At 52.1% G+C, this 26,050-nt stretch overlaps 1 protein-coding gene across 4 annotated transcripts in view; it reads left to right on the top strand.

The window, feature by feature from the left end:
• Nucleotides 1–1,753: 1,753 nt before the first annotated feature.
• NDRG4 (NDRG family member 4) overlaps nt 1,754–26,050 on the top strand; it is a 42,900-nt gene continuing 18,603 nt past the window's right edge. Inside the window, exons 1-2 of one of the 4 annotated variants that reach the window (XM_043436437.1) lie at nt 1,754–1,854; nt 20,906–21,000. In XM_043436437.1, coding sequence (XP_043292372.1) covers nt 20,929–21,000 — 72 coding nt within the window. In that variant the 5' untranslated portion in view covers nt 1,754–1,854; nt 20,906–20,928. Of the gene's footprint in view, nt 1,855–1,879; nt 2,186–2,642; nt 2,877–20,905; nt 21,001–26,050 lie in introns of those variants that run through there. The other 3 variants (XM_043436440.1, XM_043436434.1, XM_043436436.1) reach the window with 3 other exon arrangements.

Below are 26,050 nucleotides of genomic sequence, written 5' to 3'. Positions count from 1 at the left end.
GCTGGGACTCCTCTGCCCAGTGTGACTGACTCCTCCAGAAAGGCTCAGAGCCCCCCTCCCTGCCTATACCCGAAGCACCTTTCCTTGATGCAGTAGGCCCTGGCGAGGGCAGTGTTCAAATACAATCACATTGCTTCATCATCTATTGAGTCGCCTCATTGTCTTAGGACTTCATATCCTCTTGGACCTCTAGGACCTGACCCCTTGAATGCCCACTGGGGGTTCATGCATTCTGAGCCAGGTGGGTTGTCCACATTACTTCAAGTCCCTGGCAGACACCATTCTGCACAGAGACAGTTGAGTCACAGTGTCAACGCTGTTATCAGGCAGCCTTTTACATCCTCCCGGGGCCTGTTTTCCTCCAGGGAATTTAGAACAGGCTAGGCTTCGAGAATTATGTTACTGGGACATCAGCAATCAGTTTTGTTCAGTGACTAGCTCTGAAATTATTGGAAAGGGTAGAATTCAGAAAAGCCTGAAAGAATCTCTAATACAATAATTACAGTTTTATCATCAGTAATCATAGGGACTATTTACTGAGCATTTCAACCGTGTGTCTGGCACTATACTAAAGCGTTCTATGCCATCACTGAATTCTTAGGCACCCTCTGAGGTCAGCATCATCCCAGTTTCACAGAGTAGGACATGAAGCCTCGGAGAAGATAAGTCACACAGCCAGGAAATCGTAGAACCAGCCTGTGCTCTTAAGGGCCAGCTCCAGACTTGTATCTATAGAACCAGCTTCCTGGGTGTTCTGGATATAGAGGTTTACTCTGTCACCACCTCCCCTCAGCATCCCCTTTGCAAAGGAGGAAACTGAGAGGCAAGGATTTCCCCAAGGTGAGCCCCAGAGTTGTAAGGAGAACCCAAGCTTGCAGTCTATATACTGCACCCCAAGCAGGAATATGCACCCCATCTGGGGCCACCAAGTCTTACCAGCTTCCTAAACATTGGTGAATGGGTTAACTCAAGATCATAGTAGCTTCCTGCGAAGCCTGGAGTTGAGGGAAACCTGGGACTACAAACCAGTCCAGATAAAGATCCAGTGAAGGGGGAGAGACCTTGAAGAATCACATTGACCTCTCAGCCTGAAACATCCCAGACTGCCCATATGACCTGGTCCCACACAGTCACTGTGCCCCAGAAAGGCTGGAATCAGCAGGGGCAGAACCCCGCCCCAAATCAGCAGCAGAACCTGAGTAGAACCCTGGTCTCCAAGAGCCCTCCACTTGAACTGTCTCTCCCAAGTAAAGTTTCTCAAGTCATCCCATTCCCATTCTCCCTACAGTAGGACTCCATCTGGGGACACTGGTGTTCCCTCTCTTGGGGTAACAGGTGAGAGCAAGGTCACTGGGCCTGACCAGAGGGAGAGTGAGGACCAAAGAGGTCCCCAGGTTCCTACTGGCTCAGATGATGGAGGGTGAATGGTGGAGAGCAGGGACTTGGCCACATTCTGTTACGGGTGTGCGGAGGAAGCTCTGGGGGTGGGGAGGGGGAGCCTGAGAGCCCCAAACACCTGTGCCTGGAGTCACTCCCCCGTGAGTTTCCCCAAGGAAACCCTCAAGCTCTGCAAACAGGGGACGACGACCCAAAGCCCCGCTGAGCACCTGGCTCTTCCAGACCCCCCAGGACTGTCCCCCAGCGGTTCCCAGCCAGCGACGGGGCGGGGGAGGGGGGGATGCTGTCTCCTCCGGGCTCCCGGGTAATCTAAACAAAGACTGGGGCAGAGACCGCTCCCTCCCTCGGGAGCTCGACGCGGCGCGGCGACCAGGGGACGGGCGGGGCGGGCGGGGCCTCCCACCGCGCCCGGCGAACTCGGAGCAGCGGGGACCCTTCCTTCCGGCGCCGCAGGAGGTGAGGAGCAGGCCGATCAAGCCGGGCTCTCCCCTGGGTTCGGGTGTCGCGGCGTCTAGGTCGCCGCGGGAGGCGGAAGCCGCGCGCCCAGGAACCGCCTCTCGGGTCCAGCCCCCAGGCCCGGAGCAGCACCGGGACAGGCGCCGACGCTCCCCGCGCCCTCGTGGGCACGCCCCCCGCGGCGCGCCGCCCCCGGCCCGGCCCCCGCCCCCAGCAGCGGTGGCTCTGCGGAGGGGCCCCGGGTTGCCCGCACCTGCACCCGCGCGTTGGCGGCGGCGGCGCGGAGGCCTGGCTCCCCGCCTGCGCGTCTGTCTTGCTCGCGTCTCTCTAGGTGAGTCGGCAGCGCCCCGAGGCCCATCTCCTGCACCCCCCGGCCACTGCGGCCGCGGCTGGTCCCCCTGCCTCGGTGCAGCCCTCGCGTGCTACCCCGACCCGCGAGCCGGCCGCCTTGTCGCCGGGCCACACTTCGCCTAGGAGGGCGGCATCTCCTCCCCACCCCACTCCACCCCGCCAGGGCTCTTCCTCTTCGCCTTCCCGGCCCGACGCGGGGACCACCCCCCCACCCCAGCCAGGGCCAGGGCCCCGCAGCACCGTGCCCCCCCGCGCCTCCCTGATCGCGACATCGGGGGCGGCAGGGCCTTTTTGTACGCGCGGCGGGCAGAGGGGCCCCCTCCCGCCGCCTCCCGGAGTATCACCCGCGCCCACCCCGCGCTCCCTCTCCGCCTCCCGGAGTTCACCCGGACCAGGTGGCGGCGGGCGCCTTTTAGGGGTGCGCGGTCGTGCAATTGGTGGATTTTTTTAAACCGGTTTGGAGGGGGGGAGCGCGGCGTGGGGGGCGGCGAGAAAGCGCTCCCGGCGGCTCCTCCTGCTCCGCTCCTCGTTCTCCTGCCTCTTCCCTCCTCGCCTCCCGCGCTCCTGTCCCCGGCTCCGCCGAGCGCACTCCCCCGACGCCGCAGCCGCGAGCCGGGCAGCGCCGGACGCCGAGATGAAGGTGCTGGGACACAAGATCGAGCTGCTGACAGGTACCGCCGGCCCTTCCCGGCCGCCGCCCCTCGGCGCGGCCTCGCCGCCCGCTACTTTCCGAGTTGGAGCAGGAGCCGGGCACGGCGGCGGCGGCCAGGGCTTTGGGGTGTCTCAGGCTGGCGCAGGAGGAGGGGGTGCGGGCACCAGTTAATTCCTGCCTTGTGCGCTGCGGGTTCCTGTGCGGAGCCGGGCCCCGGGAGACGACCTGGGGCGGTGCCCTGCCCGGCTTGGCTCTCCGAGTCTCCGCGGCCCGGCGTCGGGGTGGGTAGAGCGCTTGCTGCCGGGACGTGGTCGGGGGAACGGCCCGCTGGAGTCAAGCTCTAGTCAGGTCTTCAAAAGAAGAGAGGGCGCTTGGAGCCCCTGTCCTTCTCTCAGTGTCGCTCGGTTCCCCCAAGAAAGGCGCTCCCTGGGCTCCAAAAGACCTCGGGGCTGGCGGGGGAGGGGGCTCGGATTTCCGGCGTCCTGTGACAAATCTGAGCAGCCCTCCCTGGGAGGAGAAGTTACTCGCTGGAAGTAGAGGCCAGTGACCAGGAGAGTGGGGAGCCAGATCGGACCCTGATGACCAGGAAACTTCAGCCTTGGGCCAGCCACTCTGCTGGAAACCACATCCCGGGCGCAGTGGCTGGAAACAAAAGAGGACATTGGGTCTGCCCTGGAGAGGAAGAAGGAGACGGATGGGGCAAGGGGTCTGAAGGGTGGAGACACTCTCCCAAACAGGAAGGGCTAACCCTCCTGGTGGCTCCCGTGGTCTCCCCAGGGGAGAGGTGCAGAGAGACCTAGACTGGAGGACGGGGGAGGGGGCTGGGAACGGGGAACAGCAGGGAGCCCCCAGGTTACGGGCTCAGGGGTGCTCAGTCGGTGTGTCCTGGAAGGACACACGGGTTCCAGAAAATGTCCTCTGGCACCTGGGAGGTTCAGTCCCTCGCCGGGAGGGCCTTGCCACCTGGTGCATGGGAACAGAACAGAGAACAGGACAGGGAAGGGGGTCCAGTGTGGGGACACACTCAGGAAGCAGGGTGGAGCCTGAGGTGGGAGACAGGAGGGGAGAGGAGAGGTTTGAGCAGGTGGCAGCATTTGAACTGCACCCTAAAAGACAGATTTTCTATTAATGGAGAGGGAGGTAGTGCTCCAGGCTGAGGAATGGAGGGACCAGCCTATGCGGAGGGCTTGGGATAAGAGAGAGGCTTGAACTAAGCCGAGGCAGGAGGGCTGGAGTGTGTGGGATGGAGTGCGGGGAGGGGTTAGGTAAAGCCTGGAGTTGTGGGTAGGGGCTCAAGTAACAGTGAGCGCTCCTTGGCGCAGGCCAGGCTTGTAGAGAAGGGGAGATTGGCGCTGTTCCTGGAGGCCTGGGAGCACTGACCAAGCGCTCAGAAGAGCAAGATCTGAGCCCAGTTAGCCAACAGCACCCCTGCCAGTTCCCTGCCTATTTTCTTTGTAGAACCCACCTGAGGCGGGCCAGTCCTCCTGACTTCAAAGGGCATTGCATAGGCGGCTGGACTTGTTAATCTCCCGGAGGGAAAGTTTTCACCACCCCATGGGTGGGTTTTTAGAGCTCCCCACGCAGGACAGAACTCCTGGATCCTTCTCCTTTTCTAGCCCCAGAAGGGCCTGGAGGGGGAATGTTGGGATACATGCGTGGGGGCTCTGGCGGGGGTCCAGGCTGTGGGGTCCCAATACAGTGTACCCTCATCCTCTGACTACATGGGTCAGGGCCCCTCCTCCCTCATCAGACAGATTTGCCCAGTTCTCGAAGACTCTTTGCCCCTGGCCAGGCTGGAACAGGGCTCCCTCGGTCACTGTCTTCAGTCCTGGGCTCCCATTGCCATTTTTTCTCACCAGGCCCTGGGAGACAGGGCATCCCCCACTCCGGTGGTTTTTCCAGCCTTCCCTCTTTCTCCAACTCCCTCCCATCCTCTTCTTGGTCCCACCGATCTGGGTTCAGATCCCAGCCCCACTGCTGGCCACCTGCGTGATCTCAGATAGGTTGCTTAACCTCTCTGACTCCGGTTTTCTCATCTTAGAGGTGAAACTGTCGACCCCGCCCTCTGTAAGCTGGGGTGAAGCTTGCTGAAATAGCACAGGTGACACACCTGGCTGGGGCCTGGCTCCTGGTGGGCACCTCGTGGGCTTCCTCTCTCTTCAGGTTCCTTGGTCTTAGCTGTCCCTGTGATGGAGAATCCACCTGTGCTGGCTGGTTGGCCACTAGGAAGTCTGGATCTGTCTTCACTCACTTTATCCCTGTTACATGCATCTGTGAGATTTTTGACCCATCTGCTCCACTGGCCGATGAGCAGGTCACAGGTGGTGGGTGGTTTCTTGTGGTGGTATACAGCAAGTGCTCAATAATTGTTGACTGAGCCAGGCTCAGCAGCATCTCCAGGATAATTTCATAGAGGTCTCCAACTCCCTGCCTGCACATCAGCATTAGGAAATTATTTCACTGAACCTCTTTGTTCAACTCATGTTTATTTAGCTGTTTATAGTTTTCACATTCTCCCATTTTATTATCATGATCATTTTACCAATGAGGCCTGTCTCTGCCTCACGTCATACGGCTGAGAAGAGGTGGTGCTTTGTTTCAGACCTGAGGCCTGAGCCATCCTATGCATTTCTAACTGCCTGGCTCCATCGGGCCAGTCTCACAGCTGCTCTCCCCTTTACTTTCCTCATCTGTGAAATGGGCTTGTCGTGGTACCGCCCACACAGTTGTGAGACTGTGTGCAAAACATTGAGAGCAGCGTCTGGCAGGCAGGCCGCGAATGGCAGAGGTGGGGCTGTTGTCTCTAAGCTGGGGTCTCCTCCCCTTCCCTCTGTGCTCTAGTCACCGGATTCCTTCTTCAGGGAATTTCCAGCTCCTTTCTTCCTCTGGGCTCTCCACACAATCCAGGCCTCCTGAGATGTGCCTCTGGGGGACTCTGCTTCAGCCTTAGGTTCCCCATCACATGGGAAGGGGAGACATGATTTTCTAGGGTTGGGTCCTGCTGGTCTGATGTCCGCAGCTCTGACACAAGGTAGGGAAAGCTAGGCCCCCCTCACTTCTGGGGCTGGAAGGATGCCCATGAATTGTTATGGGCAGCCCGAGCCTCTCTTTGTTTCAGCGAGAAGAGGGGGTGGTCCTTCACCCGCGAGCAATGCTTAGGCGGCCAGCACTTAGTTTCCAGACGCCCTTTCAGGGTCCTCCCGCACAGGGAGAGCAGGGATTCGAGAATCAGAGGGTGTGAATTTCAGAGTCTCCTCTCTCCTCTCTGCTCTCAGCTCCTGAGCATATTCTTAATTTCTCTGACCCTCCGTCTCTTTATCAATAAAATGGGAGCAAAGGCCCTCCCTTGTTAGTGTGGTAAGAAGGACCCAGAAAAAAAAAAGAAGAAGGAAAAAAAAAAAAAAAAAAAGAAGGACCCAGGACTCCGTCCTGCCCACGCACAAGCTCTCTGCGGGCTTCAGAGGACAGACTCTCCGTGCCTTTTTTTATTCCTTAGTGAGATGGGAAAAGTGGGACATTTGTCTATTTGCAAGCAGGAAGGTGATGGTTTTTGTGCATTTGTTCTCCAGCAGTCTGTCTCTAGGAGGGTTCGGAGTCAGAGCTCTAAAATGGCAGATTTAAGACTCTGAAAAATGGTCCCTTGGGAGCCTCAGTATTAGACGCTGGAAACTTTCAAAATATGCTTGATGTGTGATTAGAAAGCCGAACTTTTGCCAGTTCAGTCTGGAATTTTGGTATCATTTTAACGCATGGAATGTGTATTTAAATAGTGTTAGATTGTGGGCAGGTATATGGGCAAATATATGTGGGGAAAACTGAGGCATAGATTTACCGCTCCCCCAACCCCCAGGACCCTGAATCCTCATGGCCAGCCCATCCATTTTAGTAAACTTCACTGCTTCACCCAGGTGCTGGAGTCAGGTGTGAAGGGACATGTGGGCTGCTGGACGAGGTGGGGAGGGGAGCAGATCCTTACATGGGGTGTGGGGAGATGGGCACGCTGTTCCACTGGTGCGACTTTATGAAGGGCAGGATGGCAATGATGTATCGAAAGCTCGAAAATATGTGTGGTCTGTGACTCAGCAGTTGAGTTTTTAGGAACAAATAAAGATGTGTTCAGAGGTGTTTGTTCAAGGATGTTATCCCATAGTTGTTTATAGAAAGGAAAAAAAAAAAAAAACAACTGGAAACAACATAAATGCCTAACAGTAGGGGAGGTTAAATAAACAGGAGTACATTCATACCAGGGAACCTCAGGCAGCTGCAAATTGGGCTGCCGAAAGTCGCTTACCCACCTGAACAGATGTCTCCTGATAGACATAATAACGTGATGACAGCTCACACTTCTGTGGCATTTGTCGTGTGCCAGGCACAGTCCAAAGCACTTTCTATAAGTTAACTCATCATCATAAGCACCCTATGAAATATGTGCTATTATTCCCTCCTTTTAGACAGATGAGGAAACCAAAGCCCAGAGAAGTTAAGTAACTTGCTTAAGGTCACACAGATGGCAAGTAACTGGCTGAAATTTCAACCAGGAGATCTGGCTCCAGAGTCCAAAAGATGTTTCAGAACAGTGTTTTTTGTTTTTAAATGTACAGATTAGCACTGAAAGTGAAAGGAGATAAGCAAAAATGTTAACAGTGGTTTCCTCTGGTTACTGGGATCATATGTGATTTTTTAACTTCTTTTTGCTCTTCTGTTCTTCTGATTTTTCTCAGTGACTGTGTATTGCATGACATTCAAGTTCTATTTTTAAAAACGAAAAATTAACAAATGCATAAGGGAACGTGCGAAGCACTGGGGGTCTGATGAAACCAGAATTCCTAGGGGAATTCTGAAGGCGGTCTGAAGTCTGCTTTTTTGGAGAGGGTATGTTCTTAGAAAACTCGAGGGAGGAAGGGTCATTCATGGTAGATGTTGAACTTGCCTTTCCATAAGCATAGGGAAGAGGAAGTCATTGTGGGCAAAGTGGATAACACACAGCTGGGGTGTGTGTGTACACACGTGCTAGGCTGAATTTTGGCCCCCAAATATATTACGATCCTAATTCCTAGAAGGGATTCCCTTATGGCTCAGCAGGTTAAGATGCAGGAGACACAGGTTCGAGCCTGGGTCAGGAAGATCCCCTGGAGGAGGAAACAGCAATCCACTCTGGTATTCTTGCCTGAGAAATCCCATGAACCAAGGAGCCTGGTAGGCTACAGTCCCACCAGGGACTGAAAAGAGTTGAAAAGAGTCAGATACAACTGAGTGACTGAGCAGACACGCTCACAGATCTTATTTGCAGTGTGTGGGATCTTTAGTTGTGGCATGCGAACTCTTAGTTGCAGCTTGTGGAATCTAGTTCCCTGACCAGGGATCAAACCTGGGCCCCCTGCATTGGGAGTGCAGTGCCTTAGCCAGTGGACCACCAGGGAAGTCCCAATCCTCAGGTGCTTTAAACACCGAACCACAGATGTAAGGTACACTCCGACCAAAATGACCATACGTCTTAAGCCCCATAACCAATACCTTTGAGGACCGAGGTGTGTTTCCAGTTCATGCTGGGGCAGGGGCGGGGAGAGCAGTGTAGGCCCCGTGTGCCTGGTGATGCTCCAGCCCTGGGCAAGTGAGAACCCTGGCCTGTCCCACCTGAGCACACACCTGCTCCTCGCCCATCCGGTGAGAGCTCTGGGTTCAGACCCCATCTCTGTGGAGAGTTCACGCCTCTCCCCCAGAGTGCAGACTCTAGAACCCCATTGGCAGCACCCCCTGGCTCAGGTCTAAGCCAACTCTCTGGGCTTTCCCCCCAACCCCAACCTCTTTTTCCCAAGGCCTTCTGGACCCATAAACAGCAGCTCTCTCCCTCCAGTGGCTCAGGACAAACCCAGGTCACCCTGGACTCTTCTCTGTCTCCCACGCCCCACATGTGATCCACCCGCAGCTCCCGCCGGCTCTACCCTCAGAACATACCCAGAACCTGGGGACTCCCCACCACCTCCACCCTGGGCCTTCAGCATCTCTTTCCTGGATTACTGCAGCGACTGGTCTCCCTGCTCCCACCCTCACACCCTAGGTCTGCTCCACCCATAGCAGGAGAAGGGAGCCTTTAACATGCAAATCCTATCACGTCACCCTGTTGCTCAAAACCCTCCAAGGTAGAGACTTCCCTGGTGGTCCAGTGGCTAACACTCTGTGCTCCTGATGCAGGGGGTCCAGGTTCAATCCCTGGTCAGGGAACTAGATCCCACGTGCTGCAACTAAAAGCTCCCACATGCTGCAACTAAAGATTCTGCATGCTGCAACTTAAAAAAAAAAGATCCCACATACTGTAGCAAAGACCCCACATGCCACAAGCAAGACCCAGCGCAGCCAAATAAATACTTTTAAAAAAACCAAAACCTCTAAGCTACCTCAGGAAAAGCCAGGGTTTTTCTAACAAACCTTCTAGATGAAACGTGATCTGATGCCTCCTCCACCGTTCACTCTTGGTCCTTATCCCTCCCTCCCCGCTCACCTCGACTCACTCTGCTCCGGACCTGCTGGAACCCAGCAGGCAAACACCTGCCTCACGGCCCTAGCACTTGCTGCTCCCTCTGCCCTGAGACTCTTCTAGGCATCCGCAGGGCGCCCTCCCTCGCCTCCTCCACGCCTTCGCTCAGCTTCTCAGGGAGGCCCCCTCTTACACTGTTTCGGATCACAGCCCCACGCTCTCCCCCTCCTGTGAGGTTGCCTCCTGGTGCACCTGGCACGTCTGACACACCATGTATTTACTTGGATTTGTTGATTGGAATTCTCCTGAAAGTTCCGCAGACGTGGGGCTTCTTGTCTGTCATCATCGGTCTTTTATCTCCGGTGCCTGAGACAGGACCTGGCACACAGCAGGTCAGTATTTGGTGATTGAATGAATGAGTGAATAAATGAAGGACGTAGACCTGGGCCACGCGGCCGCCCTGAGAGTGTGGTCATTCCTGTGCCCCGTGGGCTGAGAATGGGGCAGGGGTGACATTTCCACAACCAGGTGCTGCTCTGAGAAGAGATGGCCTGGGGTTGAGCGGCCCTGACGCACGGCCCCCTTTCTGCAGATGTTGTATGTGAAGCAGGGAGATCCTGGGGGCTTGGGAGGCAGTTCAGAGGGGCCGAGGGCTTCCCGGGAGAGAAATATCCAGTCAGAAAGCTGCTCCTTCAGGCTCTCTCTTTCCTGCAGACCACAGTGCAGAACTGCGAGCTGGGGGAGACTTGTTGCCTTGTGTTACCCCCCTTTGAATCTTGCAAAAACATCCAGTATCTTTGTTTCTGGGACGTTTGCCAAATTAGGCAAAGATACAGGAGTGAATCGACGCACCTGTGTTAAAGAAACTTGAGAATTTGTGGCCCCAAGTGCCAGACTGAGAGCTTTTTAACTTTTGAATGTGGGTCATGGTTACCAGTGTTGATGCCGCCTCTGTGAGCCTGTGAGGGGTGGTCTGGAAGGGGCTGGCTCACTCTCTGAAGAGAGAATGCTGCCCACTGCAAAGAGGGGTCTGCGGCCCTGGAATTTCCCTGTGTCCCCTCGGGCAGGCCCCATCCTGTTCCCTTTCTTTGGGTTCCTTTAGCATGTTAGGCTGGGACTCCAAGAAAAATGTCCCAAGTTTAAATTAGCTTCGATGGTATGTGACAGAAAGCCAAAGATAACGGTAATAGATTAAACAGCAGAACAGAAACACACTCACAGACATAGGAAACAAATTTATGGCTACCGAAGGTGAAAGTGGGGGGGGGATAAATTAGGAATTCGGGATTAACAGATACACACTACTCTAAAATAGATAAACTAGATAAACAAGGACCTACTATATAGCACAGGGAACCATATTCAATATCTTGTAATAACCTGTAACAGAAAAGAATCTGAAATATATATGTAATATATAAAATATATGTATGTAACTGAATCATTGCTCAATACCTGAAACTAACCCAACATTGTAAATCAACTATACCTCAATTAAAATATAGATAAAAGAAGATAAAAGTCTATTTCCCTCTTTTATAAGCAGAGTCTAGAGATAGGCCATCCAGAACTATGGCTTCATGATTCTCAGGAACTTAGACGCTATCTATAGTGCCACTCTACCACCTTTAGTATCCAGCCTCAGGGCCCAAAATGGCTGTTTAAGTTCCCACCATCACATCTGTATTCCAGTCAGCAAAAAGAAGGAAGGGTTGAAGAATGGCATGTCTCCTCCCTTTAAGACCACTCTCCCAAAGTCACATGGTTCCATTTACATCTAACTGGCTGATTGTTGTCATAAATAGGCTTTATTCCCATTGTCTACCTGCTCATCTAAAATTTGGGGAGCTAGTATTAAGAGTATCAAGGGGAGAACCAATACCGAGGGGAAATTAACCATCTCTGCCCCAGTAGGGCTTTTTCCTGGCTCCATACAGAAGCTGCTTACATGGAGCATATTATTGGGATTCCAGTTCTGTCTGCCCTTGGTCTGGGGATTGGAGGTTTGTTATGTCTGTGTTTAATATCTGGAACCATGTTGTGTACAGAAACAGAGTTCACACATGGGTGCTGTGCCTCAACGGAAGAAAATTTTATAAAAGAGCTATGTTATGGCAACTCTCAGATGCACCTTTTTTCATAACATCTCTGACATATATCCTCTCTTGGTGAGGCGGGCACCGGGACCACTGGCCATCACGGTACACCAGAAGGTGTAGTCTGGTGGGAAATCCTGGAGGTGGTAGTGGAGCCCTCTTGGGAAAGGCTGAACCAGCGACATTCCTGATGTCAGCGGAGCTGGGACTCCATGGAAAAGCACAGTCAGCCACAACCTCAAGACAGAGTGGGACTTCCCTGGGGCTCCAGTGGTTAAGACTCCACCTACTGATGCAGAGGATGCAGATTGAATCCCTGGTCAGGGAAGATTCCACATGCCTTGGAGCAGCTAAGCCCACCACAACTACTGAAGCCAGCAAGCTCTAGAACCTGTGCTCCACAACAAGAGAAGCCACTGAAATGAGAACCCCTCGCATTGCAGCTAGAGAGGAGCACCCTCAGAGAAAGCCCTCTTGCAGGATCAAAGACCCAGCACGGCCAAAAACAGAGAGAGAGCAATTCAGAAACATCGGATCCTGAATGTGAAGAAGTTTTAGGATGAACCGACGCAGTTTATTTCACTTCTTTTTTCCATTTCTATTTCTTTTTAAGAATTTACAAGCATTGTACAGCAACTATACTTCAATTTTTTTTCTTTAAAAAAAATTAATTTATTTACTTTAATTGGAGGTTCATTACTTTACAGTATTGTAGTGGTTTTTGCCATACACTGACATGAATTAGCCATGGTTGTATATGTGTCCCCTATCCTGAACCTCCCTCCCACCTCGCTCCGCATCCCATCCCTCAGGGTCATCCCAGTACACCGGCTTTGAGTGCCCTGTTTCATGCATCGAACTTGGACTGGCGATCTATTTCACATATGGTGATATACGTGTTTCAATGCTATTCTCTCAAATCATCCCACCCTCGCCTTCTCCCACGAGTCCAAAAGTCTGTTCTTTATATCTGTGTCTCTTTTGCAGTCTCGCATATAGAGTCATCGTTACCATCTTTCTAAATTCCATATATATGTGTTAATATACTGTATTCTTGGTTTTCTTTCTGACTCAGTCTGTATAATAGGCTCCAATTTTGTCCACCTCATTAGAACTGATTCAAATGCGTTCTTTTTAATAGCTGAGTAATATTCCATTGTTATACCTCAATATTTTAAAAAAGAAAAGGAAGTTATAAGAGTGACAGATGTGGGTCTAAGTCTAAAATAATAAAATATTTTAAAAAATTAATTACCAAAAGTTCTGAATGATAGGAACTCATTATGTTAGTGACAGTTCTGCAGTTACTTTGTGTGTGTAGTAGGAATGAGCAGATAAACAAAAATACTGGGGATAATGATAGCCAGGTTTCTCATTGTGGAAGAAAAACAATTACAAATAATGAAAAGAGGGAAGTTAGGGAAAAAAAAAAGAGGGAAGTTATAATAAACTGAGTGGTGTTGAATTGGAATTAGAGATGTCAATATAAATTCCAGATTTTTAATAGATATACAGACACATAGAGAAAAGTGTGTGTGTGAGGCAGAAAAAATATAAGATGAGTTTGGAGTAAATTAGAAGCTACTAAAAAGTAAAAAAGGACAGTGAATGGTGAAAGGACCCAAGAGCCAACTTAAAGAACTCCCAATGGCCAAATCTGGCACAATCAGAACAATAAAATAATAATGGAAATGGATTATGACCCATAGAATAAAATAAGTAATTGAATAAATCAGTGAATGGAGAACAAAAGACAACTCTGTTTCTTCCAGGAGAAATCCAATTAATAAATGTAGAAGGGATGATGGAAATAGAAAACGATCATCAAGCAAATACCACTGTAATAACTGTAGGCAAGCCTCATCCATAGTTGCTAAAATTAGTGGGCGGAAAGTATGATGAGAAACAAGATGTCTGTGTAGTCTCAAAGTATCTTCCCACAAGATACCTGTTAGTTACAAAGGGGAAAATAGTAACTTTACCCTGGAGAAACCTGCCAGAAGGTGATCAAGCTAACGTTCCCCAGTAATAAGACAGACTGGCATCTTGTCCCCCATGAAATGGTACAGTGACAAGGGCACATCTCTTCTGCTGTATTCTTGCGAAAAATGCAAAACCTCGGTCTAACCATAAAAAAAAAAAAAAAAAAACAAGAGACAAACCCAGACTGAGGGACAGTACAGACTTTAACTACTCAATGTTTCTCGGGTGTCAGCATCATAAAAGACAGAGGATGGAGGAGACCACGTGACAACTAATGGCAGCGTGGCGTCCTGGGCGGGCAGACTGCTGAAAAAACTGGGGAAACTCACTGACGGTCTGCAGATTGCTGCACCGTATTTTATCAGCATTTTCTCTCCTGGTTTCTCTAATTGTTTAAGGTTCTGTAGCACGGTGACATTCTAGAGGAAGCCGAATGGGGAGTAGGTGGGAAGTTTCTGTGCTTTGTTTCTTTTCTGTGGTTTTTCTATAAATCTGAAATTATTTCAAAATAAAAAGTTAAAGTGTAGGGGGAAGTATTTCATCAGTAATGTTTTTTTCTTCTTTTGGTACATAAAATGTTAGTGTCAGCTCTAATCGATGGTATCTTAGATTTGATAAGATCTGCTATGTAGAATAAAAGTCTCCTTTTAGACTCTTCCAAACACATATTCTTCCTCTGAGATGAGCATTGTTATAGTTACCCTGATTCATTCGAGGACCTTTTTTCTTTTTTAATTTGCAAATAAATGTACCTGTTCCATGCATATATTTTTCACATAAATGGGCTTATTTATTTACAATTATTCTGTGCCATGCCTTTTTCTCTTACCTGTGTATTTAAGAATGCCTTCCCTATCTGTTTGAGTGGAGCTGCCTCATTTTTTAAATAGCCGTGTGGTGCTCTGGGGTATAGATGTGCCGGGGTTTATTTAACCGTTCTCCTGACATTTATTTTCCTTGTGATGATTCTTTTCACTTTTTTTCCTGTTCCAAAGAGCACTGCAGAGTGCACCCCTGTGCATAGCCTCTTCGTGTTTTTCTTCAGGATAAATACCTAGAGATAGAATTGTAGGGTTGAGAGAGATTTGCATTTTTACAAACTACCAACTTGCCCACCAAATAAAGTTGAACCCACTGCAGTCCAGCCAATGGTATATGAGAATATGTATTGTTTCCCCCCAACCTCATTGACATTGAATGTTACCAATCATTTAATACTTTACAGTCTGAGCAAAGAATCATTCATTCATTTCATGTCATTCAACAAACACATATCATGTCAGAAAATATTAACAATTTGTTTCCATTATTATTGCCATTGTCATTGTTGTGGGCATGTGATGGGGAAAGGCATTTCAGGCAGAGGGAACAGCATGCACAGAAGTATGTGCTTCCTGCAGGAAGAATGGTCCGACTGAGTCAGTTGGGGTCTTTAGCTGTGAGTGTCGGCATCCAAATATGGCTGCATTCAGCACAGTGGGAGTGTGTGTGTGTGTGTGTGTGTGTGTGTGTGTGTGTGTGGGCAGGGTGGCGGTGGTTGTGGAGAGAGAGGAATTCACGGGCCCAAATCAAGGAAGGAGCAGGGGACGTGGTCTAGGTCAAGTTAGGCATAAAGCAAGGGGCTGTAATGAGAGAGGAAATGGAGGCTGGGCCAGAACACGAGATCATGTTCCCTGCAGCCTCCTGTTAGGCCATCTACCCCAGGGAAACAGAATCTGTGTAGAGTAGGGTTTGTTATTTGCGGGGGGGGGGGGTGGGGGTGAAGGGGGGACAGTTGGCTGCAATGCAGCCTTCAGGATCTAAGTTCCCTGACCAGGAATTGAACCTGGGGCCCTGGCAGTGAGAGCACTGAGTCCTGAGCCACTGGACTCTGGGGTTCCTCCCTGGATGCGCCACAGGGGACTTGCACCAGTCACTCCCTCCTTGCGGCCTGTTCTTGCCTCACTGTGAGATGGGGATGCTGAGGGAAGGTCTGTCTCCATCCCAGCCCTGCCTCCAGCACTGTCCCAACCCTCTGAGGTCAGCATCCAGACAGTGAGAGTGATATGAGGGGCCAGCGACTCGGGCAGCTCTAAACCCTCTACACGGTGCAGTTGGAAGCGAAGTTCCTGATTTCTGGGTCCCTGAGTTCTGGGACCTCTTTTCAAACCACGGTGCTGGCGTTGTGTGGGTAGATGGAAGGGTATCAGATGCCCGGGCTTGAACATGAGTCTGAACCTGCCCTAAGCGACCTCCTTCTCAATCTGTGGCACAAACCCCTCTCCCAGGGCGGTGCTGCCCGGGCCAGACTGGCTCTGCTCCTTGTTCCATTTGCTCGAGGCTCTTCTCCTAATGGGACGTCATGACTAGGACTTTCAGGAGTGCTCCAACCACAGGGCACCTTGGACCAAGACCCTGACCATGACCGGCCAGAGACCCCTCCCTCCCATGATTGAAAAAACAAGAAAGTCCTACCTCTTTAATAGTTTGGTTTCTCCCTGTCCCACAAGATCTGGTTCACCTGCATATGCTAACTTCACCCTAGTTGTGTCTGGCCTTCCTTCTCTTTCAGCTCTTGTGTTTCTCAGGGGGCAGCTTAAGGCGTTTTGGGGTGGGGAGCGATGCTTCACTGCACAGCACTGCCTCCTAACCACTGTGGGCGCCCCCGGTTGCTGAGACAAGCTCAAATCCCTGCATGTATTTCCAGATGCCCCCTACTACTAACTGAGCTGGGCTTCCACTCAGCGATGGCTTTATTCCATAGGATGCATAGCTGCCACTGATCAGTTTAATTGAAGCATTTATTGAATAGGTTTGGGGCGTCCCAGGTGGCTCAGTGGTAAAGAACTCACCTAGCTAATGCAGGAGATACGGGTTCAATCCCTGAGTCGGCAAGATCCCCTGGAGAAGGAAATGGCAAACCACTCCAGTATTCTTGCCTGGGAAATCCCATGGCCAGAGGAGCCTGGCGGGCTACAGTAGGCCACAGGGCCGAAAACAGTTGGACATGACTACGTGACTACACACCAAATACACACCTCAGGAACGAAATCATAGTAATCATTTACATTTTTAACCCTATTAAGTCTGAGGGTTCACATGGCCAGGTCTCAGCCCAGAATCACATTTAAAGAAGCACAAAATCAGCAACCAAAAGTCATAGAAAAGAAATGCAATTCCTTTTAAAGAAGTCACCCACCTTCACTCTGCTCTAGGGCCCCTTTCCGTCACCCAACCAAAGAGCCCTTGCTTTCTCTCCCTCACCCCTTTCCTGTTCATTTATTGCAAACATCAGCAGAGCTTCCCTGCCAGCAGGTATGAACCCTTCCTTAAACAGGAGACAAGAGAAAAAGAAAGTCCTCCAAGTAGGCAGAGCAAGGTTAGGAGGACCCCAATCAACTCTGTGATTTTTGTCCCATCCAAATGGGTATAGAAATCTTCTATCTTAAAAACACATTGTTTAGACTCACAGATTTAGAGAATGAACTTATAGTTCTGGGGTGAGGGGAAGACTGTGGGGAAGGGATAGGGAGTTTGGGATGGACATGTACACACTGCTACATTTAAAATGGATAACCAACGAGAACCCACTGTATAGCACAGGGAACTCTGTTCAATGTTACGTGTCAAACTCTCCTGGATGGGAGGAGAGTTTGGGAGAGAATGGATACACGTGTATGTATGGCTGGGTCCCTTTGCTGTTCCCCTGAAACTATCAGGGGAACATTAACATTAACAACATTGTTAATCGGCTACACGCCAATACAGAAAAAAAAAAGTTTAAAAAATAAAAGAACACCTGGTATATAGTAAAAATACTAAAAATAAATTACAAAAACACATTTCTATCTGTTGTCTTTGTTGTACCTCTAAGCTTTCTGAGGTGGGCAGAGGGAGGCTACCACTCCCATTTTGTAGATCAGCAATCCTCTTAGTGGCTTGCCCAAAATAAAGCTAGGCAGTGAACTATACAGAAGAGATTCCAGTAACTCCGGGCCTAACCACTGAAAAGCTGAGGGTTGGAATTCATCCCAGGCCCATTTGTTTCTAACACTTCCCACTTTAGGGACTTGGGGATTAAGAGGAGGAGAGAGACAGAGTGAAAAGGCCCATCGCTATTGCTCCAAGACCCCCTCCCCCCGGGACCTCCCACCCCACCTGCTCTGTGCTCCCTGACTCTGTACAGACCTGACTCAGGCTTCCTTGTGGGACTTGATAGGAATTGCACTCTCTTTTTGGAAAGCTTTTTTCCAGCTCTATTGAGATACCCTTGACATATAGCATTGTATAATAAGTTTACGGTATACAATGTATTGATGTGATAGGAATCTCATTTTCTTGTAACATTATCTAGCTCCCTTTAAAAAAATTTGTTTAAAGTATTTATTCTTGGCTATGCTGGGTCTGTGTTGCTGCTGGGGTTGTGCAGCAAGCAGAAGCCGGGGGCTACTCTCCCACTGCAGTGCATGGGCTTCTCATTGCGGTGGCTTCTCTTGCACAGGCTCAATAGATGTGGCTCACAGGTTTAGCAGCTCTGTGGCATGTGGGATCTTCCTGGATCAGGGATCGAACCCATGTCTCCTGCATGGACAGGCAGATTTTTTACCACTGAGCCACCAGGGAAGCCCCATCATACCTCTCTTAGGAAGGAGCTTGTCTGCCACCACCCTGTGGGAATGCCTGCTCTGGCTTCTGTTCTGGAGCCCCACACCACCACCTGCTGGGCCCTGGGCTGTCCCTGTTTTCCTGGGGCTGAGACATCCCCGGTTCTCTGGACTATGAGCTTTCTCTTTGCAGTCCCCTTCCCCATCACCCCCTCCCTCACAGGCCATCTGTCCCTGCACTGCCCACTCTCAGCCCTTTTAATAGCACCGTCCTTGGGGAGGATGGGTCTCCAGGGTGGTTTCGTAACAGACCGGGGTGAGGGCAGGGACATCCCAGTCCTGCCAAGGCGTTTAATTGAGTTGGGTATTCAGGGAGGCTGGAGGCTAAAAACGCCCTAATGGGAAAGAGACTCCCAGGGTGGGGGCCCTTCTTTCAGCTCCCTACTGGATGGAGGGATGAATGTGCACACATCAGAAAGGATGGAAGAGAAAGTGGGGGAGGGGAGAGAGGACGCCGTTCTAAAAATACAGCCCATGTGCATTGTGTTAGCCGGTTTCCCTGGAAACCACTGGGCACAGAGAGCTCCAGGGTGGTACAAGGTATGGGGACCTGGGCGCCTGGGCGGGCAGGGGCCTTCCTGCCTGGCCTCTTCACGCTGGGGACCAGGCTGTGCCAGGGGGCGCTGCACAGGGCTGGATTAACCTTCCAGAAGCCCTGGGAGGCCAGCAGCTCCCAGCCCAGCCTCAGCACATCTCAACCCCAGACTAGACTGAGGTGGGGACCACCACGCCATCGCAAGGCACCATCTTGATAACATTCTGAGGGCTAATGCTTCCTGCTTCTGATAGGATGGAAGGAAGCCCAGGGGAGGTCTGGAGCTGCAACCTGGTCTCAGAACCATCCACAGGAAATGGGGTCCTTGGGTCCCAGGCAACCACAGTGCCCACTCCCCCATCACTAGGGCTTCTATAGGGAGAAGCCACAGGAGCAGGGGTGGGCAAGGATGGGGGGCACCTTCTTGACAACTAGCTAGTGGGATGGTCAGCCTTTCAGGGCAGAAGGGAAAGTCTGAGGACTTCACCTTTAAGAAAGACTGATAACAGAATTGGGAAGGAAGGAGAGAGGGGAGGGAGGGAGGCTGGAAAGAAGAATAGGAAGCCTTCCTTCCAAGACAGACAGTGTTACAGAACCAGCACCGGGCTGGATGAGGAATCCAAAGACTCCATTTCCAGGCCTGGCCCAGGCTGGGCCTGCTGTGGAACTTCTCTGAGCTTTGGTTATCTCATCACATTTCCCATCAGGGTGAAATCTAACAACACAGGAAAGTGCCTTGGGAGCTGTGGAGTGCTTTGCAAGAATAAAGAATTGTTAATGATCTTCAGATAGTCTTTCTTAATGGGTTTTTTTTTTCCCCTGATTTCAGACTGTAGGAGCTAGTTTTCTGTCCTTCACTCAAATACCTGTTAACTTTATGAAAAGCCTTCCATACTTTTTTGTGTGTGAAACTATTCATATTTCTCGTAATTTGGATAATACTGTATGCTTTATAACTTCTTTTTAAAAATCGATTACAACACAAGCATTTCTCACATTATTAAATAATCTTACAAGTTATTGTCTGCCCTATTTGTGGACATTTGGCTTCTTTTAGGTTTTTTTTTTTTTTGGTTTTGTTTTCTATTATAAATGGCACTGGGGTGAGCTTTCTTAGAGATAAATCATTAGATAAATCATTAAACCATTTGGTTTCCTTAGGAAATTTCTCCCAGGGGAAGGACTGCTGAGTCCAAAAGTAAGGACATTTTAAATGATTTTAATTCAGTTCTGTAAAACTGCCCTTCAGAAAGACGTATCAATTTATACACTCACAAGCAGTATAAGAAAAGTGCCCATTTTGGTGCATCTTTGCCAGTGCTACAAAACTGTACCAATTCCATTAGCCAAAAAAAAAAAATCTTGGACGTCTAGTGAGCTTTAATATTTCCCCCTGTATTTATTGACTAATTGTAATTCTTTTATGAGTTCTCAGCTCATATTCCTGCCTAGCGTTTCTCTTGGTGCATTCTTATTTATGCCATCCTAAAGTCCCAGTGAAGAATGGTGATGCCAAGCTAGATGGCTTGTGGGGTCTTGACACCCTTTCTGTCTGCCTCCCCCCAGCACTGGATCCCCCAGACACACACATGTGTACATATGACCCTTCCTCTCCTGGGGTTCAGAGGCCCAGAGTCTCCCCGGAACCTGCAGCCATTAGGCCTGGGCCCCTCCGCCTGTGGCTGTGGTTGAGGGGTCACGGGTCACCCCTCCCTGCTGGCGATGTGTCATAACCGCACCCCTTCCTTCAGGGTCACACTGCCAGCCCCCCTCCCTTCTCAGAGCCCCCCTCACCCAGGCCTGTCCTAAGCACTGAGGACAGCCCTCAGCTCCGTTCCGTGTCCTCCAGACCCCACTGTCCACTTCTGACAACAGGGGGCTTCTGTCTGCTTCCCGTCCTGTGTCTAGCTTCCCCACACGTGTCCCCCTGCTTCTTAATAAATGCAATTCACTTGAAATTGTTTCAAGGGTCATGGTATATTGTGTCGCTTTGCTTTTCCTTTTTCTTTTCTCCTTTTCCTTCCTCCCTTCCTTTCTTCCCTTTTCGCCCCTTCTTCCGTTTTTGCCCCTTCTTCCTTTTTCGGGGGCTTGGGGGAACATGTTTTAAGAACAAATAATGTAATGGCCTCCCCGGAGTCTTGCTGCCCGGGTGAAGCGCTGAGCTGGGCCTGCTCTTGGGGACGGCGATCCGGGGATGGAGCGGAGCGGCCGGGTGGTGCCCCTGTCCCAGTGCGGGCTGGCGCTGTCCTCTCCGCCGGGCTGAGACGTCTCCGCCGCACCAGGCCCTAACCCCCCGTCCTTGCCCTCCCTTCCCAGGGCTCCTGCTCCACGACGTGACCATGGCCGGCCTGCAGGAGCTGCGATTCCCCGAGGAGAAGCCACTGCTCCGGGGCCAGGACGCCGCGGAGCTGGTGAGTAGTCGCCCCTTCGCGGTCCTGGGAGCGGAGGGCGCCACCTCGTGGCTACGAAGGAAACTGCGCGCCTTTTCTCTGGTCTGACTGATGGCAAGCCGCTGACCGTCCATCCCTCTAGTCTGGCTGATGGCAAGGAGCTGACCCTCCGAACCGCGACGCGAGCCACGCGCCAGGAATCCTCAGGCCACCCTGGGAAGCCTTGTCCCTGCCGGGGGAGAGTTCCGCCCGGGCTGAGCGCCCACGCAACTAACACCCAGCCAGCCTCGCTGGGGCTTTGGCTGTCTTTGAGGCAGGGAGGCTCTTTAGAAAGAGCTATTCGCATTTCAGTGATGAGAGAACTGAGGCACAGAAAGGTTAACTCAACTTGGCCAGGGTCACACAGCTATCAGGGAATGAGGCTGTATTCAACCCCTGGTTCTGGGCGGCCTTTGGACCCCAACAGGGCCCCCACTGGCCAGTGCTGCCTCCAGCAGCGGAACCGCGCTTCCCCACTCACTCAATCCTTTCAGGCCTGCAGCTTCTCTTTCTTCCTCACAAGCCTTTGAGATAAGCCGGCAGGTGTTATCAGCAGCGCCCCCAGGAGCAGCGGGACCAAGGCATTGGAGGTTGTTGTTATTTTACCCGAAAGGGCCCTCATCAGGACCCCAGACAGCAGATTCCAGAAGTAATTCTGCCCACACTGCCTTGTTGTGGTCCTGTCCGGCATGACTTCCCTTTCCCTCCCTGCAAGGGAAACCTGGGGGTCCACTGCTCATGGAGTTCTGGGGCATCACAGCCGCAGGTGTCTGCTGGCTATGCTGCCAGGCCCGCCCACTTTACAGATGGGGAAGCCGGGAGCCTGGTCCCCGGGTGCTTAGCACACCCCCCTTTCTGCCCTGCCCCTGCCTCCTGCAGCCTCGCTTCAGAAGGAGGTGAGCCCCAGAGCCGCTGAACACCGCATGTGGGGACAGAGTGGATGTGCAGGCCCCAGGGGGCCAGCCGCATGAAGCTGGCCGTCCTGCCCCAGAGAAGGGTACATTTTTAAAATTTTGTTTAATTGGAGGGTAATTGCTTTATAATGTTGGGTTGGTTTCTGCCATACAATATGAATGGGCCAGAAATATACATGTATTCCCTCCCTCCCTCTTGAGTCTCCCCCCCTCCCCCTATGCCTGCATGCATGCTCGGTCGCTCAGTCGTGTCTAACTCAATGGACTGGAGCCCTCCAGGTGCTTCTGTCCTGGGGATTTCCCAAGCAAGAATACTGGAGTGGGTTGCCATTTCCTGCTCCACGGGATCTTCCTGACCCAGGCATCGAACCTGCATCTCTTGCATCTCCGGCATTGGCAGGCGGATTCTTTACATTAGTGCCACCCGGGAAGCCCTCCCGCCTCCCCCACCCCATCTCTAAGACAGAACCTTGAGTTAACTTATACGGCCTGATTACCTGGGGGCAGCCCCCAGCAATGGGCAGGAAACACTGGTGAGCTAGACACTGTAGACTTTTTTAAAATTAATTTTATTTTTAATTGAAGGATAATTGCTTTACAATATTGTGTTGGTTTCTACCAAACATCAACATGAATCAGCCATAGGTATACGTATGTCCCCTCCCTCTTGATCCTTCCACCCACCTCCCTCCCCATCCCACCCCTAGGTTGTTACAGAGCCCTGGTTTGAGTTCACTGAGTCATGCAGCAAATTCCCGTTGGCTATCCATTTGACATGGGCTTCTCTGGTGGCTCAGACAGTGAAGAATCTGCCCACAGTGCAGGAGACCTGGGTTCGATCCCTGGGTGGGGAAGATCCCCTGGAGGAGGACATGGCAAACCTCTCCAGTATTCTTGCCTGGAGAACCCCATGGACAGAGGAGTCTGGTGGGTTACAGTCCATGGGGTCGCAAAGAGTCGGACACAACTGAGCGACTCAGCACACTCATCTATTTTACATACGGTAATGTATGTTTCCACGTTCCTGTCTCCATACATCCCACCCTCTCCTGGACACTCTTGACTCCAATTCTACTCCCTCCCTGTTCCTAGCCCCCATCGTCTCCTCCGGGAGCTCCCTGCCGGTACAGGATGTGCCTCTGTGTGTGGCACAGAGAGCTGAGGGCACCTTGACCTCACACGTTCTCTTCCACCCCTGCCCTTGGCAGGGCACCCCAAGAGATGCCCCCACACCCCTTCTTTCTGCTTGGAGAAGCTGCCCCACTGGTCTCCTTACCCTGTCTCACCTTTTAAAGTCCATCATGTCCTTCCTGGCATTCTAATATATTCCGTCCCCTTGTTCCAGCCCTTCGTGAGTCCTGCCCTTGGGCTTGGTAAGTCACCCTTGAATCCTAATTATAAATTTCCCTTTTTGCTTAGGCCGACAAGATTTGATTTCTATTACTGGCCACCATCCCTCCCAAGGCCTGTTTTTAACTATTGTTCTTGGCTTTGGTGAGGGACTCGGGTAAATTTATCCTTTTTTGCATACACCAAAAAATAAATAAGACAAACCCTGTCACTTTCCGCATTGTTGCCCAGCGGCTGCCATTGCTCTCAGAGTTACAGCCACAGTCCTTCCCTGGTGCCAGCCTGTGCTCTGTACCAACCCCAACCTCCCCCTACCCCACTCCTCTCCTGTCTGTCGGGCTCACTGTTCTTCCCTGACCCGGCTGATCATCTTCCCAGCTGTTCCCTCTGCCTGGGATATTCTGGCCGTAGAATTTGCAGAGCTGGCCCTTCATTTTATTTGGGCTCTGCTCAACATGCCCCCTCCTCAGAAAGGCCTTCTCCGACCTCAGGGTCTAATACTGCCCCCCTGCACGCCCTCCAGGCGTGGCCTAGCACTCGCCACTCTCAGGCCCTGCCCCACAGGCTCCTGGGGCAGAGACCCTGTCCGTTTTGTTCCCCGATCCCCCCAGTTCCCAGCACAGCGCCTGGTACCCCCTAGGCGCTCAGTAAAGACTTGAGCCAGGTGGAAGCTGTAGATTGTGATGTGGCTCAGAAGAAAGAAGTTTTTCAGAACTCTCTGTAAAGTTCCTCCTGCCCACAAACAGCCTGTTTTTCGAGGCATGCAGGCAGAGACCAGCCTTCTTGTGAGGGTGTGATGTGGCTCTCAGGGACCCCTGCACCCATCACCAGGGCTCAGGGGTTGGGGGGCTCCCTGCTGACACAGGGTGTGCAGCTGTGGGCAGTGCGGAGAGATGAGGGCACCGTGTCCTCACATGTTCTATGCAGCTCTCCCACTCCTCGCCTTGGCAGGACACCGCAGGAGATGCCCCACACCCCTTCTCTGCCCAGCCTGGCCCAGCGCCTTGCTGCCCCTCCCTTCCCAAGGCCCTCTGAGCAGCCCCCAGGCTCTGCCTTCTTCCTGCTGCCCTTGGTGTCTCCCCTCATCCCACCTGGACCTGAATATGCCTGTACCCACCCCCAACAAGGGCCCGCGTCTCTGTTCTCCTCCAAGGCTGTGAACCCCCAGCTCGGTTTCCCTGCTTTCTGCAGTGGACCTGGTCGCCGGTCACAGCTGCTTGTTCCAGGGCATAAGAATGGCCTCAACCCCCGCCCCCCAGACCCTCCTCCGTGCTCCCAGCGTGGCCTTCCAGCTTTCAGTGACAACGGGTGCAGTCCTGCCTGCCTCGCTCTTGGCCTCTTTCCCAGGCGGTTACAACCACAGAGTTCCCTTGTCCAGCTACTCGGGACGACAGTACTTGTCACCTGTCCTTTTGCACTTTTTAAAATCTTCTGCCACCTGCCAAGTGTAAATTCCCTGGGTCTACTGAGGAGTGAATGCTTCCATGTGATCACCCACCATCCCTCCACCATTTGAGACTCTGAAGTCTTGCCTGCTGTGTCCGGGGCTCCTTACCTGCATCCCCCACTTGGGTCTCCTTAGGCTGCTCCTGGGCCTCCTCGCCTCCCCCGATCTGGGCCCTCTCTCCCACCTGTCTTCCTCGAAATGTTCATGTGGTTCCTCCCAGCCTCCGGCATCTCCAGATTGGCTGGTGTTATTCCTGATGTTTCTTGGTTTGGGGTCCTGCCCCTCCCCTTGAAAATCTCCTGCGTGCATCTCTTTCCCCGCCCTCCCCCCTTGGGCCAGGTCTTCTGGTGACAAAATTTGTGAATATCCAGGCTTGTCCCTTCCTCCCAGGGCCCCGCCCCCTTCCTTGGAGGGTCCAGGAGTGGCTGCCTCCATGTTCTCCTCACCTCCCCAGGCAGAGAAAGCCCGCAGGCCCTGGGGGAACCAGGAGGGGAAGGATGGCCACTGTTGATGTCACCTGAGACAGGTCTCAGACAGGCCTCTTGGTCTCCTTTTTTGGTGTGAGAGCCTCTAGTCCTGTCTGATTCTCTCTGCCACGCCTCCCACTCCAGCTGCCAGAATGCAGGTGGATGAACTTCTCGTTCTGAGAGGAAAGCATCAGCACCGCTGGTTTTCATTCTTCCCCCGCCCCCATTCCTGTGCTGTGGGTTCCTTTTCCTTCTTGTTGCGCTTGTAGCCCTGCCCGAGCTTGCTGTCCTCCCACGACATCCTGGTTCTAGTCTGATCGTCTCCTTTGTCCACATGGTTACCCAGCAGCCTCTGCAGCACAGGGCCCAGAGCAGGGGTGCCAGGACAGGAGAACTGCTCCCCATGCCCTCGGTTAAGCCTCACGGACACCGAGGCTCGGAGGCTAAGCCACCTGCCCACAGCGAGCAGAGAGGAGCAGCGAGGGTCCTAGACAGACACGAGAGAAGGCAGAACAGAGGCCCCAGATCTCTGCTCTTCCTGGATATGTGGGATCCCAGCCCCCATGAGGTTTCCTTCCCCAGATAGAGTCCCAGAGAGGGTGCAGATTGTCCGGGGGCCTCCAGGCTGCATCAGGGAGAGCCTGGCAACTCACAGGGGGTTTGGGCTCCCCCTCCTCCGCTCTCCATCTCCACCTTTTAAGCAGTGGGTATATCTAAACCTTGCCCCCCTCCTTGTGACGTCAGACATGTTCATCCAGGTCTGTTTGTATTTGAGGAGCCTGGTCCATGCCAGGCTTTATGCTGAGAGCCGAGCCGGACATGGGCCACATCCTCTGGGTGCCTACAATCCAGTG

Source organism: Cervus canadensis, chromosome 18 (assembly GCF_019320065.1).
Source record: "Cervus canadensis isolate Bull #8, Minnesota chromosome 18, ASM1932006v1, whole genome shotgun sequence".
Taxonomy (NCBI): Eukaryota; Metazoa; Chordata; class Mammalia; order Artiodactyla; family Cervidae; genus Cervus; species Cervus canadensis.
Note: the sequence above shows the minus strand (reverse complement) of the source record. Positions and strands in the feature narration are given on the sequence as shown.